Raw genomic sequence first — 16829 nt, 5'->3', positions numbered from 1 at the left:
CCTCTCATCCTGCAACTGTGCCTCTTGCTCTATCTGCTCACTGAAGTGGTGGCGGTGAGGGGGGATGGGCGCTCTAGCCGGTACCACTTGGAATGATGAAGTCTGAGCTGCAGGTGGAGGTAGGGGTGGGGGCAGCCGCCTCAGAGGACCAAAGAGGAAGCCCGGTTACTTAGGAAAGTGGTGTGGAGGGCAGACGGGGCAAGTGGCAGCAAAGGGAGGCCCCTCCAATTCTTCTAGATCTGGGCATTTACTCTGCAGCAAGGGTACAGTGACTCCAAGGAATTCCTGCCTGGGATTACAACAGCCTTCAAGGAACAAGGGCTTCCCCTGTGGCTCAGCTGGTAAAAAAATCCACCTGCAATGCAGGAGACCTAGGTTTGATCCCTGGGTTGGAAGATCCCCTGGAGAAGGCAAAGGTTACCCACTCCAGCATTCTGGCCTGGAGAATTCCATGGACTGTATAGCCCATGGGGTCGCTGAGTCGGACATGATTGAGTGACTTTCACTTTCAAGGAACAAAGAACTTGGGGGTAGGGGGTGGGGTGGCGGAGGCAGAATTCCATCTCTGGAGTGATGCTCCAGCATTTAAAATGCTCTCCTTCCCCAAGGGCTAGGATGCCTTCCTTCATGCCTCCAGGGTAAGGGAGCTGCACCCACCATCCCCAGCTGTGCCCCCACCCACAGGGCTGAGGCCCTAACATGGGGCATCTTCGAGACAGCTGTTGACTCTGCTCCTTTCCTCAGATCGCTGTCCCGCCAGACCGCAAAGACTTCGGCGGCTCAGGGCTCCACCCCGGCCGCCCTCTCCACCTTCCGGCAGAGGCGACCGCCGGGCAGCAACACGAGGAGGCTGGCCCTCAGCGTCCACGGGGAGCGCTCTGAGCCCTGGCTCCCGGCCCACTTCCTGCCCCTGCTCCCTGGGACAAGCTTCGGCGGGAGTCCGCCTGGGAGAAGCCGCACAGCTCCGTCTGCCACACTCAAGAGGCCTGAGCCTCCTCCAGCTCCTAATTCTCCTGCCCTGTCAGGCCTGACATGAGTTACTCTTCCTTTGGGCCTCTGTCTTTTCCTGAGTGAAGGGGGGACCGGGATCTTTTCTAGAGACGAAGAATATTCCGAGTACCCCAGTTAAGTCAAAGAAACACCAACGCACTCTTCTAGTCAACTCCCACACACACGTTCTGTCATTTATGTTTGCCTGCAGACGTTAGATGTCACAACACTTGGCCTGGGACTCTCTCCAGCGTGCAGAGCAGGCACCCTTCAGAAGACCTTTGACCTCTGCCCTGGGCTTCTGAGAAGTGGCACAAACATGCATTCGGTGGTCTGTTTCCACAACTGGCTCCTCACCACCAATGCCTTGGGCTTTTCCCTGCCCGAGGCTTCCTTCACAGGAAGAGGTGTGGGGCCATCACAGCTACGTGCCCCGAGAGTTTAGATCCAATGCTGGGTGGTCTGAGCCCTTACTGCTATGGTACCTCAGCACCAGGAAGCCGTCCCAGCAGCTGAACAAAGTGTCTTTTATTTGTGACACACAAACACAACCAATGCAAAAAAAAGATCACTTTTCCCTTTGATTCCAGTGATAACAAGTTGCTAAAGAAAAAAAAAATATATATATATATATATATCAAGAAGGCATTTTATCTCCAAAGTTTCCTCTAAAAAAACCAAAAAAAACAGGAAAGGTTAAAAAGAACCACACACGTCATGTATACATCTGACATTAATGAAAATAACCTGAAATAGAGTGGAAAACAACTAAAAAACAAGTCTCAAATTAATATTTTTTAACATGCCCCGAACAAACCACCAGGGATGGGGGAGCCTGGTGGGCTGCCATCTATGGGGTCGCAGGGTCGGACACGACTGAAGCGACTGGGCAGCAGCAAACAACAAACCAGAAAGCCTGGTACAAGACCTGCTGTTTCTTAAAACCAAGACCTTGCGGAAATGGAGACTGATGGCTGAGAACTGAACAGGCTCAATGGCAACAGGGTGACCTACAAGCCTCAGGCTCTGCCTCCCTGCCCAGCCTGACCCCCGTCCCCAGCAGCCTGTGGGTGGCGGCAGAGGCGGCTAGACAGGCATGGCCCACACCAGTGTCCACTGACCAACGGGGCTCAGTGCCAGGTGTCCAGTGAAGGGAGAGAGACATGGACGCTTCCCTCCCTTTATGTGGGATTTACACTGGGGTCCCTCTGGGGCCCTGTGAGTGGGAGGTTATCAGAAATCCATGTTCTAAAATGATGAATATTTATCATTCTGTGTGTCCTTTGACAGACAGCAGGGATCAAAGGAAAAGCTCTTTCTGAATATGCTTCCGTTGTTTCACGATTCTTGGAAGGAACCCTCTAACATCCTCCCAGCAATGAAAACCCTCCCCTTTGGGTAAAAACTGCTGGGAGCCAGCCGAGTGGGGCAAAGGTGGGTTTGCTCCAATGTGAAGGTACGGGGCCCTCTCCAAGGGAGTTCCATGTCCACCACTGGCCAGTCAAGAGCATCGCAGAGCACTCAGTGCGGAGGCTGTATGCCCCAGCCCCGCACACGTGGGAGCCTGGGAGAAGCCAGAGCAGCTTCGGGGAGACGGGCCTGCACAGGTGGCCTGAGCCAGGGCAGGGGCTGGGGTGTGAGTGGACTGAGGTCAGAAGCACTGACCAACCTCCTGGGAGCAACACTCTGCAGGCAGGACCTTTGGGATGCTCTGGAAGGCAGAGCTCCAGGCTGTCCCAGGGGAGGCAGCAGGTGCTTTTTCCTGGATAAGGATTTGGTCATTCTCTTCCCTGGACGGGGAGTAAGGTCTGGGGATGAGGGGTAGCCTGAGCTCTGACCCCATGCCCTGTCCACCCCACGAGAGAGGAAGGGGCTTCCCCGCCCACCTGCCATCATTGGCGGCACCAGGGAGAAGAGCAGCTGTGGGGCCGCGTCCTGTGCTGCCAGCCAGGGCGGGCCTCCCTGAGGGAGCAGGGGCCAGGCTGGGGGTGCAGGCAGGCCTGCTGCTGGCTGGGGGCTCTCTGAAGGCTGGGGGGGCAGGGGGGATGGCGGTGGGGAAGGAGACCCACCCTCAGAGAGCTAACAGCACCAAGATGAGAGGAAACAGCATTAAATATGGCAGGAACGAGGGGCCTTAAGGGGGAAGACGAGGGGCTCCCTGATGTTATTTCCCCCTTGAGAGTCAGATCGGGGCAGGGGGCAGGGGGCAGGCGGCAGGCGAGAGGCAGAGAGGCACCGAGGGGATGGAGATGAGAAGGCCGGGCTCCAGCTCCTTCCTATAGATAAAAACCTCAGGCCACCACCTTGAGATCACAGGGCCAAGCTCGGGATGCAGCCTGGTCAGAAGCCAGAGAAGCCCTAGTTCCCGCACAGGCCCCACTGACGCGGCTTCCCGGCCCCTCAGCATCTTGCTGACAACCACGGGCTCCCAGAGCCAGCTGGTCCCTGGGACAACGCCACTCTAATTGTGGATCCACAAAGGCACAGCCAGGAAGAGCACCCTTGCTCCCCAGAGTTGTGACACAAAAGGCCTTCCAGGGGTCTCCGTCAAGCGTCCCCTCCACCGAACAGGAGGAGCCACTCTGAAGCCTCTCTCGGCACAAGATCCTACGCTGAGCCCATTCCTCTTTGGAAACCAGCCAGACCCTGACCCAGGGCTCCAGGATTTTCACGAAGCTGTGAATAAACGCTCCATTCGTCCAGCTGTGTGTGTGGCGGGGAGGGGGCTTGTCAGGAATTCGGCGGCAGGGAGGTCACAGAGCCCCATGCTCAGGGCCGAGGGCCACGTGAGAAGGCAGCCACCGTGAGAGGACGTGCCGGGTGCCCGGCTCCTCGCTGCCCCTCCGGGCAGCCTGCCCTTCCAGGGGAAAGCAGGGGGGCAGGCGGACCACCCCTCCCCAGGGTTGGGGCTGAGGAGGCCGCCCGGCAAGTGGCGTGAGACCAGGGAGAGGACAGGCCTTGGAGAGCGCGTTCAGGCTTCGGATTCAGTGGCAGCAGCCGCCACAGTGCCCACTCGAATGGGAGTGCTGGCTGTCCCCAAACTTGGTCCTCCGGCTCAGGATCTCATAGGAGCAGTCCTCCCCACAGCAACCGGACATGCTTGGGGAAGAGTCATCGATTTCAAATCTGCAGGCAGGCAGGAGGAAAGGGTTGGTGGGGGGCGGCGGACTGCCTTTCACCCCAGGAGTCAGGGCTCAGGAGCAGGGCAGGGGACCAAGCCGGAGGCACGCCCACACCATCTCCCCCAGCCTCCGCCCCCTGGACCTCAGGCCCAGGAACTCCGTGTCAGGACGAGGGGGGCCAGGACAGGGAAAAAGACATGGGCCGGCAGCCGCCGCCGCCCAGAGGGTCCCCCACCAGGCCCAGCTCCTTACTGCAGCGCTTCTCTGAAGAACTGGTAGGCGCCATGATTGTGCTTAAATACCGTTAACATAACTTTCTTCATCTGTGTGCTGAGAAGGAAGCAGAGAGAACCTTCCAGAAGGAGAAACAGGTGCTAAATCACACATGCTCTCTCGTGTCTCCGCCTGCCGTCTCCCGCTTGCTCCTGGGAGTGCTCCTGAGCCCTGCTCAGTAGTCTCACTGCCGCCCTCTGAGACGAGGCTGCTCCCCACCTGACTGGCTTCTCCTCCGCGCCCCAGTGGAGATGCACAGAACAGGCCCTTGGGGTTGCTTGCTGCCCTGGGCCCACTGCACCAAACGTGGAGTCACGGCAGGGTGGGGAGGTTCCAGACCATTCCAGAACATTCCTGTGAGCCTTGTCCCCACCTCCCCTGCCAGGTGTACGGCAGAGGCAGCTCCTCCCGAGAGCGACACACACACAGCGGGGCCTGTTGGCCATGAGCTGCACAATCTGTATGGGGAACTCACACACACACACACCCCACCCCCTCCCTACCTGTTGGCCATGAGCTGCAGAATCTGTATGAGGAACTCTCACACACGCACAAGCACACACACACACAACTCTCTCACACACACAACTCACACACACATGTACACACATACACACACCCCCCACCCCCTCCCTACCTGTTGGCCATGAGCTGCAGAATCTGTATGAGGAACTTCCCCAGGCCTTTCCGCCGCACCTTGCTCTCCAACTGCACCTCGTAGCTGGGGGAGGAAAGCAGGGTGAGCCTGCAGGGGCCAGGAGGCCTGGCCCAGGCCCAGACATGCGTGTGGCCTCCGCCTCCTCCCCCTGCCCACCCCCGCACCGCAGCCCCTACCAGTACAGGACTTCATCACCGCACTCCACATCAAACCGGAAGTGAGAGAAGGCGACAGGCACCGATCGGTTTTCCCACGCAATGAGGTACCAGGCTCGGTCGTCCGTCATCTCCTCGCGCTTCTCTCGGTCCTTCCAGCCCCACTCGCTCTGCTCGTACCTGGGAGACAGCGGCAGTCAGGACAGCGACTCTGCAGGGCACAGCCGGCACCCCGCCCCCCGCCCCAGGTGTGCTTACATGGTCCGCATGTTGGTCTTGGTCAGGTCGAAGGCCCAGTCCACGGTGGCCGGCTCCAGGCCGGACACACGCTTACATTCAATAGAGACGTTCAACCTGCAAGATGAGAGGAGGCGTCTGGAGCCGGCGCCAGGCCCAGCACCGCCTGCTGCCCGGACAGCCTGACGCCGAGGTGCGCCTGGTCTCAGTTCATCTACAGGGAAAAGCTGAGCCCGGACGGGACTACAGAAGGTGCCTGTGAAGGAACGAAGCCGCTCAGGCTGAGATTAACGACTGTCATCACCGGCCTACCACCATCCTGAACACAAGCCCTGCTTCCTGCTGCCCCCCAACACCGTCCTTATCAGACTCAACACCCTGTCAACTCCTGCCCCTCTCGGCTACCTCTCTGCCCATTCTTCTCTACTTTGTTATAAACACCCGAGTCTTCTCTGGTCTCTTAGTTCCTGCCCTGAGGCCTTTTTCCTGTTGCTTTCATTTCTGAATCAAGTCCTCACTGGGCACCCGTGGGAGCCCTTCATTCTTATCTTCCAATCTTGCCTGCAAAAGTGGCTGGATGACCTCAGGCCCTTCAGGAAGACTGCAGCCCCCTCCCCCTGAGGAGTCCTGCCTGTTGCCTCCTCTGAGGCCACAGGGATGGTCTCGGCTGACCAACAGAATGCATCAGGGTTCAGGTTCACTCCAAGTTCTGTTTCCCTAAACTAATCAATGAGGCATTAAGGTATCAATCTATTTTGGGGGGGCCATGGCAGGCAGCTTGCAGGACCCTAGCTCCCTGACCAGGGCCTGAACATGGGCCACAGTAGTGAAATCTCTGAGTCCCAACCACCAGACTGCTAGGGAATTCCCTCGATCTGCTATTTACTTCTAGATGACTTAAGTAAATTACAGTTAAACTCTTTGGCATACTGTGAAATCACATTTTCCAGGAAGCGCCACATTCTAAAAGGACTGACTTGACTCCTCGGAGGACATCACCCCTGGAAGCCGCCGTCACCCCTGCTGACTGGCGCAGTGTATGAGCTACCTGTGTGCTCGGCCATGTGAATACAGGACTCCTGGCTCTGAAGAGCCTTCTTTCTTTGTACTACTGGCCATGTAGTGGTCAGAAATGACCCAGCACAGCACTGCATCTGTCTTAGCTATCAATTTTCCGAAGGCCGGTTGGAGAGTATTGATTCTCCACTAATCTGACTTCTTTAAGCACATGAAAGTACAGTCTTAGCCACACAAATCACACACAATTCCAGGCACCAAATGAGCCCACAGTCAACTGGCAGTGCCTGCTTCAGAGCTGGCCCGTGTTTCTGGAAGTCATGAGACTGCGGGGCGGGAACACTGAGATCACAGTAAGGAATCTCTGTTGGTGTTCAGTCGCTAAGTTGTGCCTGATTCTTTGCAACCTCGCAGACTGCAGCACTCCAGGTTCCTCTGTCCTTCACTATCTCCCAGTTTGCTCAAATTTATATCCATTGAGCCAGTGACGCTATCTAACCATCTCATCTTCATCGCCCCCCTTTCCTCCTGCCTTCAGTCTTTCCCAGCATCAGGGTCTTTTCCAATGAGTCGGCTCTTAGCATCAGGTGGCCAAAGTACTGGAGTTTCACCTTCAGCATCAGTCCTTCCAATGAATATTCAGGGTGGATCTCCTTTAGGATTCACTGGTTTGATCTCTTTGCTGTCCAAGGGACTCTTGAGTCTTCTCCAGCATCACAATTCGAAAGCATCAGTTCTTCCGTGCTCAGCCTTCTTTATGGTCCACCTCTCACATTTGTACATGACTATTGGAAAAAACTATAGCTTTGACTATACGGACCTTTGACTGTATCACTCTGGCAAAGTGACATCTCCGCTTTTTGATGCACTGCCTAGGTTTGTCACAGCCAAACTATGCCAAAGGACTTCCTGGAATCTGAATGATGATGCAGCTTTGGGAGGAGCTATACCGCATCTGATCACAGACAGGAAGAATACCTTAACGTGGTACTATGAAACTCAGACACAGCCATGCGAGGCAAACGCAGCGTTACCTACTAGAGCCTCTCCTCGCAACTCACGCATTTACACTTGTCTTATCCCATTCACTAGAATGCTGACACCAGCTCCTACTTACAGTGCTGGATATAGTCTCTGTGACCCTTAAAACCACCTTGCAAGTTTGGCATCATCATTCCATTTAACCAATAAAAAATAAGGCTCAAAGAGTATGTCGACTTAACCAAATACGGTTAATAAGAAGCATCATTATGATTCAAACCCATGGTGATGATTCTGTAAAATCATAGCCCCTTTTTCTTCTCGAGCCAATAGCATCTCTGGTACCTATTTTATAAGCCAAAGCAACAGAAAGGGGAGGGGAGCTTTAATCCAGCATCAGCAGTGAGCTGGATTAGGGAGGAGAACAGGAGTAATAACAGCTCCCTCCGGCCCAGCCTCAGTGTGTTCCGGGCACTGACACTGCACGCAATCCTTCCGATGACTCTGTGGGCAAAGCACCCATTTCGAAAACTCAGACACAGCGAAGGCAAGGAATTTGTCCAAGGTCACAAAGCCCTAAGTGGCTTTTAACCATTATACCATATGCTCAGGGAAGGAGCGCTGGAATGAGAGTGAAAAGTCCCCTCAGCCGCCAGGGAGAAGCTCCTCAAGCTCAGACTCTCATTTAGCCTCTCGGAGGCTCGGTCCTCTATCTAAAACGAGGGAATGAGCCCAGATGATTTCTCAAGTTCGTTTCCGCTCTGTGGTTCTCGGTCGGAGAGCACGGCCAAGTCCCACACAGACGTCAGTCTGAGATCAGGCCACCTGCACTCATCCACAGACCCCTCTGGTACTCTAACGGAGGGATCTGTATCAGCAGAATACTAGCCATCGTTTCTGCTTTTTCACTAACAAAGAAAAAGGAAGTCTGAGGACACCTACTCTGGAAAGGTGAATTCCTGAAGAGCAAGGAGAGGACGGGTAGGGACGCTGAACACTCACCCATTCCGGTCGTATTTCTTGAACACTGGGAAAGCCTCCAGCGGGTCTCCAAGCTGTGGAGGGAAAGAAAAGGGGAGTACACAGCACAAGCGTGGGCCTGGCCATCACCAGCTCCACCCTATGTGGACCCACATGGAGGCACTGCTCCCCGGCCCAGGAGCAGCCCTCACACGGACCCACCATCTGTCTTAGCTCTGAAGTCATGTGTAGGGCCGTAGCTTCATTTGACACGGGAAAGAAGAACCTTTTCTGCCTAACACTAAAACACTGGCCTCCGGGCCTAAAACCTGCTCAGTGCTCACCTGGGCCAAGAGAAGAGAGGTCCCCTGATCCACGCATGTCCTTCTATGAGGTCCTCAACTAACCTTCCCTGGTCAAAATCCAAGATGGACAATCATGTCCCTGGGCCACATCCTTGGAAGTATGACTGTTTACTGAGTGGACTAAAAGAATAACAAAACCTGGAACGTGAACTGCAGCAGGAAGGGTGACCCAAATCTCTCCTGGTTCATGGGAAAGCTGAGCTGCTCCCAGTCAGGCCCCCCAGGTGCTCAGAATCACGGCTACTCCTCCACTGACTGCGGCCCCTTGAAACCAGGCTGCCGCAACCCCAGTGCACACACAACCTGTGGCCCCTCCCAGGCAGGCAGTAAATGTCTGAAGGCAAGAATGAGAAGACTATACCATATTTTACTAGGGAGGCTTCCTCCCCAAGATGCAAAACCCTAGTAAAAACTTTTCCAGACGCTTTTCCAGTGGTAAGGAAACAGACCCACAAAGAGAAGCAGCCACCTTCTCTTGACTCCACACCTCCCTGCACGCCTGGGTCCATCCCTGGTCCTCCTCACAACTCTCCCAGGCTTCCAGCCAGGCTGGTCCAAAGCCCCACCCCAACCCCACCACAGCAAGGAGGCAGTAGAGGTGCGGATGCGTAGTAACTCCGTTTTGCCACAGGGGGGCGCCAAAAGAAGTCAAATTTAAAACCAAGCTCAAGTTGCAAGAGGAAGGGACTGGGAAAGAGGGGAGAGTTACCCTGTTGGCGGCGTCCACTTTGGCACAGACAGCATCCATGGCTGCTCGCTCCTCCAGCCGCTTCTGTTTCTTCTCTTTTGCTTTGCTTGACTTCCTCTGCAAGAGGGAAAAGCAGAGTGGGCTGGAAGGCAGTGACCCACGAAAGACGGGACTTGACTTTCCCTCTGGGGACCCTGAGGGCCGGTCCCTGATTCGCGTGCCTGGTCTCAGCAGCAGGAACTCAGGTCTGGCTGGAGACTTGAGCGTTTCCCAGTCATGAGACCATGGGAGCATCGTTAGACTTCTCCACTTCCCTACCAGGAAGAGGACTGACCACAGAACCACTGGGTCACCGGGAGGACTCAGTGAGAGCACAGGGCAATACCTGAAGCAGAGCCCCGCACCTCAGCAGCTGCCTAATAAATATTCATTTGTTCATTCCCTCCTAAGGCAGGAACAAGTAATTTTAGACACATTCAGGGCAGGTTTCAGGAAGGCAATGGCATCTGAGGCAGCTGCTGATAGCTGCTCTTAAGTATAAATTTATTCAAAGCCTTTTTAGTGTCTTCAGGCTTCAAGAAACAAAGATCTGCTCTGGGGACAGCCTCCTGGGGAGGTAGGTCCCTTTCTAAGCGAGGCCTGAGACACTCCAGCTTAAGGAGACTGAGCTGCTCCCAGAAATGGCTGCGCAGGCAAGGCCAGTGAGTGGCAGGCGCACTTAACACCCAGTGACGCCAAAGACAGAGTGAAGGGCCCCAAGGAGTTCACCTGGGGACAGAGGCCACACTGACACGTGGTCAGCAGAGCCAAGCTGCAGGGGCGGCTGTCCATACACAGAGAAACAAACCACGAACCGCCCCCCCCCGCCCCACCCCCCCCCCCCCCCGCCCCATACCTCCAAAAGGAGCACATCCGGTCTGGAGAGTCACATGAGGTTTTCTCAAGTCTACATGGACCCTCCCCTCTTACCCTGTGTAAAAACTGGTAGGCTTCCCTGGGGGTCCAGTGGTTGGGAGTCCACCTGCCAGTGCAGGGAAGGTGGGTTCCAGCCCTGCTCCGGCAGGATCCCATGTGCTGCAGAGCCCAGAAGAGAAGCCACCGCCACAAGAAGCCCAGGCACCGTGATGAAGAGGAGGCCCTGCTTCCCGAAACTACAAAGAGTCTACGCGCAGCAACGACGACCCACCACCGCCAAAGAACGATCCAACAAACAAACTGGAAACTTGGGGAAAAGAGCCCAAAGCTCAACAGCCCTTGTCCAAAGCCTCTTTCTACCATGTACTCCCTTCAGGTCTTAGGACAAGCCACAGCCATTCTTGGAGCCTCCTTCCCTCAACTGATGAGCACGGTCCTGAATACCTCCTTTAAAGTATTAAGCCCGTGAGGGTTACTGCGGCCTGTGACCAATAAGCGACACTTCCCATTCTCACTTCCAAGGAGGGGCAGAGCAGCACAGGCACCTCCTCAATCACCCCAAGGCACTGGGAAGACGGCTCAGCTTTTCACCAGCCACATGGCCTCGTCTGACCCCACCCCTCACTTCCTGACCTCACCAGTGAGACATTTTGCTACTTCCAATTCCACCTTAGCTGAGACACAGCCCAGGAAAGGGTGAGCTGGAAAACCCAGCTGCCAGATAAACTCTACCCTCGGTTCCTCCAGGAATGAGTGCTTAACTCCTGCGCAAGCAAGCAGGAGGCACGAGTTCCGATACCAGCTCACAGGGGTGGCTCTTCTAGGTTCAGCCTCGCCCAGCACCGGCTGTGGACCAGCTACAGGCTGGGCACTGCAGGAAGCCGGACTGGAGCCCCTTTCTCACCTCCCTGGAGGAAGGAACAAACAAGAGAGCAGACTGTCTTCATGACGCTGGGATCTGGGGATGAACTAGCCCCTCTCTACCACAGAGAGGTTTTAGAGCATCCTTTTTTTTTCCCCTCTGGGAATCTGAGTTTCAAGACAACACTGAGATACTCATCTTGCAGAACACTTTCACAAGAAGAAACTGAGGCTCAAAGGGATGTCGTGACTTGTTCAGAGTTCCCCAGAGAGCAAATGGCAAAGGGGAGACTCAATCCCAGGGGCTGGGCTGCAGAGTCAGCATCTGTCCCCCCAGCCAAGCTGTCTCCCACTGGGAGAGCCTACCCGTGGCCAAGACCTTCTCGGCTCTGTTCGGATAAGGTCAAGATGAGACCTCGGGAGCCCCCAAAGCAGCCGCTAGGTTGGTGATTCATTCCTCATTACCCTTCTGGCATGGTGGCAGCTGACGTGACATGCCCACACAGTACCACCCCAGACCCCACCTCCACACTGAGGTAGGGATAAAGAACAGGGAAACCTGAGGCCGAAGATCACCAGGGCGGTGCGATGGGGCAGAAAGGACATGCGCTTTGGCATCAAACAGGCCAGGCAACTGAGAAAGGAACTCCACCTCCAGGAAAATGGGGACTTGACTGCCGGCCTAACAGAACAGCTGCAAGGCTAGGCCAGAAGTCCACACACCTTCACCGTTGAGGCCAGCTCCCTGCCTTCACCCTGCACGCTAGCTCTCTCCCAGCGTGATACAGAGCTTAAGGATCAGAGGTACTGCACGTGTGACGCCCAGAACCCAGAAGGCAATGAAATCTAGGTTTCCTCCATAGTGTCTCATTCTTAAGCACCAAAAGTAAGCAATTCTTAAGCACAAGCAGCAGGAGGGCCAGGTCTGGGCCTCCAGATTTATGGGCTCATTCACACAGGGGAACAGGTGAGCCAGGTGGCTCTTGGAGCTTCAGGCCGCTGTGGCCCAAGACTGTGGATAAAGAAAGTGCCCCTTAAGTGCTTCGCTGCCTGCACACCAGGTATGAGACAGGCTACGGCAGGCTGGGCCAGACAGGCAGAGGCCCTCCCCCGAAACGAGCACATGCAAGGAAAAGTGGTCTCCTACTGTTCCAATTAGCTTTGTCCTGCCTTGTGGAGGTAAGACTATCCTGCGGGGACACAGGAAGTCTCCTAATTAAAATGGGAAATAAGCACAGTGAACAGTAAAGCTCCTTGTGGTTAAGTGTCTTTCCCAAGGGAGCTTTACATAATAAAGAGTGTGGGATTTTGAGTCAAGAGACCCAGATTTGATTCTCAGCCCTCCCACTTACTTAATAGCTGTGTGACTTTGGGCAAGTTATTTACTCTCTTTCCAACAAGTCACTCAGTTCCCCTGAACCACAGTTTCCTTATCAATCAGTTCAGTTCGGTTGCTCAGTTGTGTCTGACTCTTTGCAGCCCCATGGACTGCAGTACGCCAGGTCTCCCTCTCCATCACCAACTCCCAGAGTTTATCCATAAAACGGGGCTAACGATTCCTCTACCTCACGGGGTTGTTGAGATGGAAAAAAAGGATACACTATACCAGATACAAAAATTCTTTATTGTAAGGATTTCTGTTCACAAGTACCTAATACCCATAAACACCTGCTGAATAAATCCTCCAAGATTCAAAGCCAGGTCTGAACCCCAAAGTCCATGCTCCGTCCATCAATTAAACGTAAATGATGCTTGCTGTAATAAACTGATGCAAGTGCTGTTTTCACATGCAGCTGTCAAGCTCCTCCCCTTGCTATTTCTACCAAAGCAGTCTCTCTCTCTCTCTCTTTCGGCCACACCTTGCACCTTGTGGGATCTTAATCCCCTCACTAGGGCTTGAACCTGCACCCTTGTCAGTGAGAACACAGTCCTAACCACTGGACCACCTGTAAGTCCCTCAAAGTGGTATTTCTAAGACTGCTGGGCATAATAGTAGCTCTATGACTGTGAGGGGGTCACAGAGTAAAATTAAAAAACACCAACATGGGGGCAGGAGGCACCTTCCAGAAAACAGCCTTGGTACCCTTTAGGTTTTCAGTATTAAAGCTTCCATCCCACAAGGAATCCAGAAAAAAAACTTGTTTCTGGCAAAGAGAGTGAGTGAAAGTTGCTTAGTCGTGTCTGACGCTTTACAACTCCACGGACTATACAGTCCATGGAATTCTCCAGGCCGGAAGACTGGAGTGGGTAGCCGTTCCCGTCTCCTGGGGATCTTCCCAACCCAGGAGTCAAACCAGGGTCTCCTGCATTGCAGGTGGATTCTTTGCCAGCTGAGCCACCAGGGAAGCCCGAGACAGAGCTCTAAATTCTAATTCCTGAGACACCACCTGTGTGGCAGCAAGGGCGAGAGAACTATGAAGAGAACGGCGCCCCGCCTGAGGCCCCCCTCCCCCTCAGCCAGCAGCCAGACCGCCATATGCAGCAAGGCGCTTTGCTGGAGGGCAATGGCTAGGAACCATGACCCTTCCGACATGAGGTGGGGAGTCCACAGCCCCCCACTCATAAAGAATGAGGATAACAAGAGGGTTCTGGTTCTGCATCAGGGAGGAAAATTCAAATCTCTCTTTTGTAGTGAGCTTTAGGCCGGAAGAGACCAACCAGGTAGGGGCTGTTCTGAGAAACACATCTGTAACGTATGAGTAATAAGATTGGGGCCCTAGAGAAAGCAGCAGGATCTCAGGATCTCTGAGGCCGGCTGTTTCAACTCAGCCAATGAGGAAGTGTTGAACCAGAATGGCATGCTATGCTTGCTGCTTTCTGCTCAGTCTGGAATGGCTGATGCTGGGCAGATTCACCAAATAATACCAGGGACACAAGATTTTATTCAGTTTCAACAGAAGATGGGGCCTGGGACCTTTCACTAAAATCTAGGTTAAAGATGCCTAAGGCCTCCAAACTTGATTTTCTACACATGAAGCACAGTGTCCTAAAGTCCTTGCTGAAACACAATGAATAGGTTTTGACATGGATTACATAAAGTGCTCTGACATGGGTAAGACAACCATTTCTGTCTAACAAGTTGATTTATTCAGTCAATAACTATTTGAGTGGAGAGGATAAAAATCTAGGTTAATAACTGTAGGGACAAACCCAATGGGTTAAAAATAGCACAAATCTATTTTAGAAAACTGAAGGCTGAGAATACAGGGGAAAATAACAGCCCTTATTTAAGAGGCAGCCATGTGATTATTTACATTTACTATCTCATTTAATTCTCACATCTGTCTCAAAGGGAAGGTATCATCCTCATCACATCCATGAGGAAATTCAAATCCACAAAGGCCAGGTCACTGGCACAACATCATGCTGCCAGTAAAGGAAGATCAGGCTGGAACTGGAGTTTCTCTGGCTCCAAAGTGAAGACTCACTACAGGTGGTGGAAATTTCGTGTAAAAACTAAGATACGTGGTGCCAGGGAGGGCCAGTTACTTATTCAGGAGAGTGACCAGTGCTGCTCTAACTAGGACTTCAGGAAGGTGAACTCACAGAAACACGCGAGTAACTTCTGCCCAACCTTCTATCAGCGCATGCCCGGGAAAGGCATAAAACGCACCTCTAGACTGCCTTCTGCGGAACAGGTGGTCACTATCCATCCGGGGCTGGGGCCATCACCCGGGCCCTTCCACCGCCCCCTGCTCAGCTTCTTCACAGCTTCCCCATGCAAAACCACCTGCGGTGTGAATACCACTAGCAACCCAACTAATAAGACCCACTTGCGTGCATCTGGGAAGCCCCTAAGGCAAGCCTCTGTCGATAAAGAAAAGAATGTTTCTGGAGCAAGAGGAACCTGGTGGAGACATTCGAAAGATCCTGGGGAAACCAGCTTCGCCGAGTAGCGGGAAGCGCTGAGGCCGGGGATTCGAGAGCCCTGAGTCAGGGTCTGGCCCCCAGTCACTGTCTGTGACCTTGGCTGGGTGCCTCGTTTCCTTTGGGCCTCGGTTCCCTCCGAGCCAGTGCAGGCCTAGGATATAGGAAGCCACGAAGCTAGTGACAGCCGGATGATGGGTGACCCCCGGGGGCGTAGGGGATACCCAGGGACTGCTCGGGGATGGGGGGTGGGCGCCAAGAAGATAACAGATCCTAGAGGAAGGCAGGGGCGGGCGCGACGCGAGAGACGGGGGGCACCGTAGGGGGTGGGGCCCGGAGAGGGGGCTCCCCAGGAGATTTCCAGGGCTGGGCCGGGCGTGGGGACACTTCGACGGAGGTAGTCGAGTCATGTGGGGGCTGGGAGGGGGGGGTCACGTGAGGCCAGAGGGGGTCAGGGTCACGTGAGAGGGGGTTCAAGGAACAATGGGGGCGCAGGGGGGTGGCAAGGGGAACGGGGAGCCTTCCCAGCCCTGGCGTCTCCCCCCCTTGCCTCACTCACCCCCATGGCGACAACGGCGGCGGTGGGGCTCAGCTCCTCCTTCCCACACTTGCCGGCTGGGAGGCGGCGGTAGCGGCGACACTGGAGCGGCGGCGGGCCCTTACTGCGCATGCGCCTCGCGGGCTCCCCAGCGCGCCCCGGCGGGAACCGCGCCGGCGCAGAGCCCCGCGAAGGGACGGGCTGGGGTAAGGCGCGCAGGTGGAGAGCCTGGGAGGCGGGCCGAGGGTCTAGCACACCAGAAAGAGGCGGGAGGCTCGGAGCAAGCGTCGCGCTGGGAATGACGTAAGCCCGGGCCCGCCCCCTTCTCTCCAGGCTGTGTCTGTAACCATGGCAACGGCTTCACAGCCCGCGGGGCAGCGCGCTGCTGGACAGCCGGGTGGGTGGCAACGCTGCCCATGCGCTTGCCTGTGCGTTTCCTCCGCCTGACCCGGTCATCCGCTGAGCAGCCACCTTCCCAGCCGACCAAACGCGTCAAGACCTCTGAAATACCTGCCCCTCCTACAACCCTCGGGCATAGGAGAGGTGTTTGGAACATTTCCCACCTTCTAGATCGTGAACTCTTGAAATCCCTTTTCTAAGCAGAGTCATTCATCCATCTAACTTTTTTTTCTTTTTAATTCATCTGTATATCTATCTTCTAAGCATTCATTCATCCTCCATTCATTCGCTCTCTCAATAAACACTGACTAGGACCATACCGGAGAAGGCAATGGCAACACACTGCAGTACCCTTACCTGGAAAATCCCATGGATGGAGGAGCCTGGTAGATTGCAGTCCATGGGGTCGCAAAGAGACGGACATGACTGAACAACTTCACTTTCACTTTTCATTTTCATGCATTGGAGAAGGAAATGGCAACCCACTCCAGTGTTCTTGCCTGGAGAATCCCAGGGACGGGGGAGCCTGGTGGGCTGCGGTCTATGGGATCGCACAGAGTCGGACACGACTGAAGCGACTTAGCAGCAGCAGCAGCAGGACCATACCTGAGGGGGGCATGGCTACTCCCTCCAGTATTGCTGCCAGAGAATCTCCATGGACAGAGAACCCTGGCCGGCTATGGTCCATGGGGTCGCGAAGTATTGGACATGACTGAGCGACTAAGCACAGCACAGGACTATACTTAACTCTATGTGGAGCCCAGGGGATGCAGAAAGAAACAACGTGCCGTCCCAGTCAAGAA

General features: G+C 54.7%; 1 protein-coding gene across 1 annotated transcript; it reads right to left on the bottom strand.

Moving 5' to 3' along the window:
- Nucleotides 1-1503: 1503 nt before the first annotated feature.
- On the bottom strand, nt 1504-15856 carry NAA40 (N-alpha-acetyltransferase 40, NatD catalytic subunit). The gene is made up of 8 exons (XM_069566102.1): nt 15649-15856; nt 9468-9563; nt 8436-8488; nt 5457-5552; nt 5220-5378; nt 5023-5106; nt 4365-4442; nt 1504-4116 (listed from the first exon to the last, which is right to left on the bottom strand). Exons 1-8 carry the CDS (start codon nt 15757-15759, stop codon nt 3975-3977), a joined length of 819 nt encoding a protein of 272 aa, XP_069422203.1. The 5' UTR covers nt 15760-15856; the 3' UTR covers nt 1504-3974.
- Nucleotides 15857-16829: the final 973 nt, after the last annotated feature.

This window comes from Ovis canadensis, chromosome 21, assembly GCF_042477335.2.
Source record: "Ovis canadensis isolate MfBH-ARS-UI-01 breed Bighorn chromosome 21, ARS-UI_OviCan_v2, whole genome shotgun sequence".
Classification (NCBI taxonomy): domain Eukaryota; kingdom Metazoa; phylum Chordata; class Mammalia; order Artiodactyla; family Bovidae; genus Ovis; species Ovis canadensis.
The sequence above is the reverse complement of the archived record's forward strand: the minus strand, read 5'-3'. Positions and strand labels throughout refer to the sequence as shown.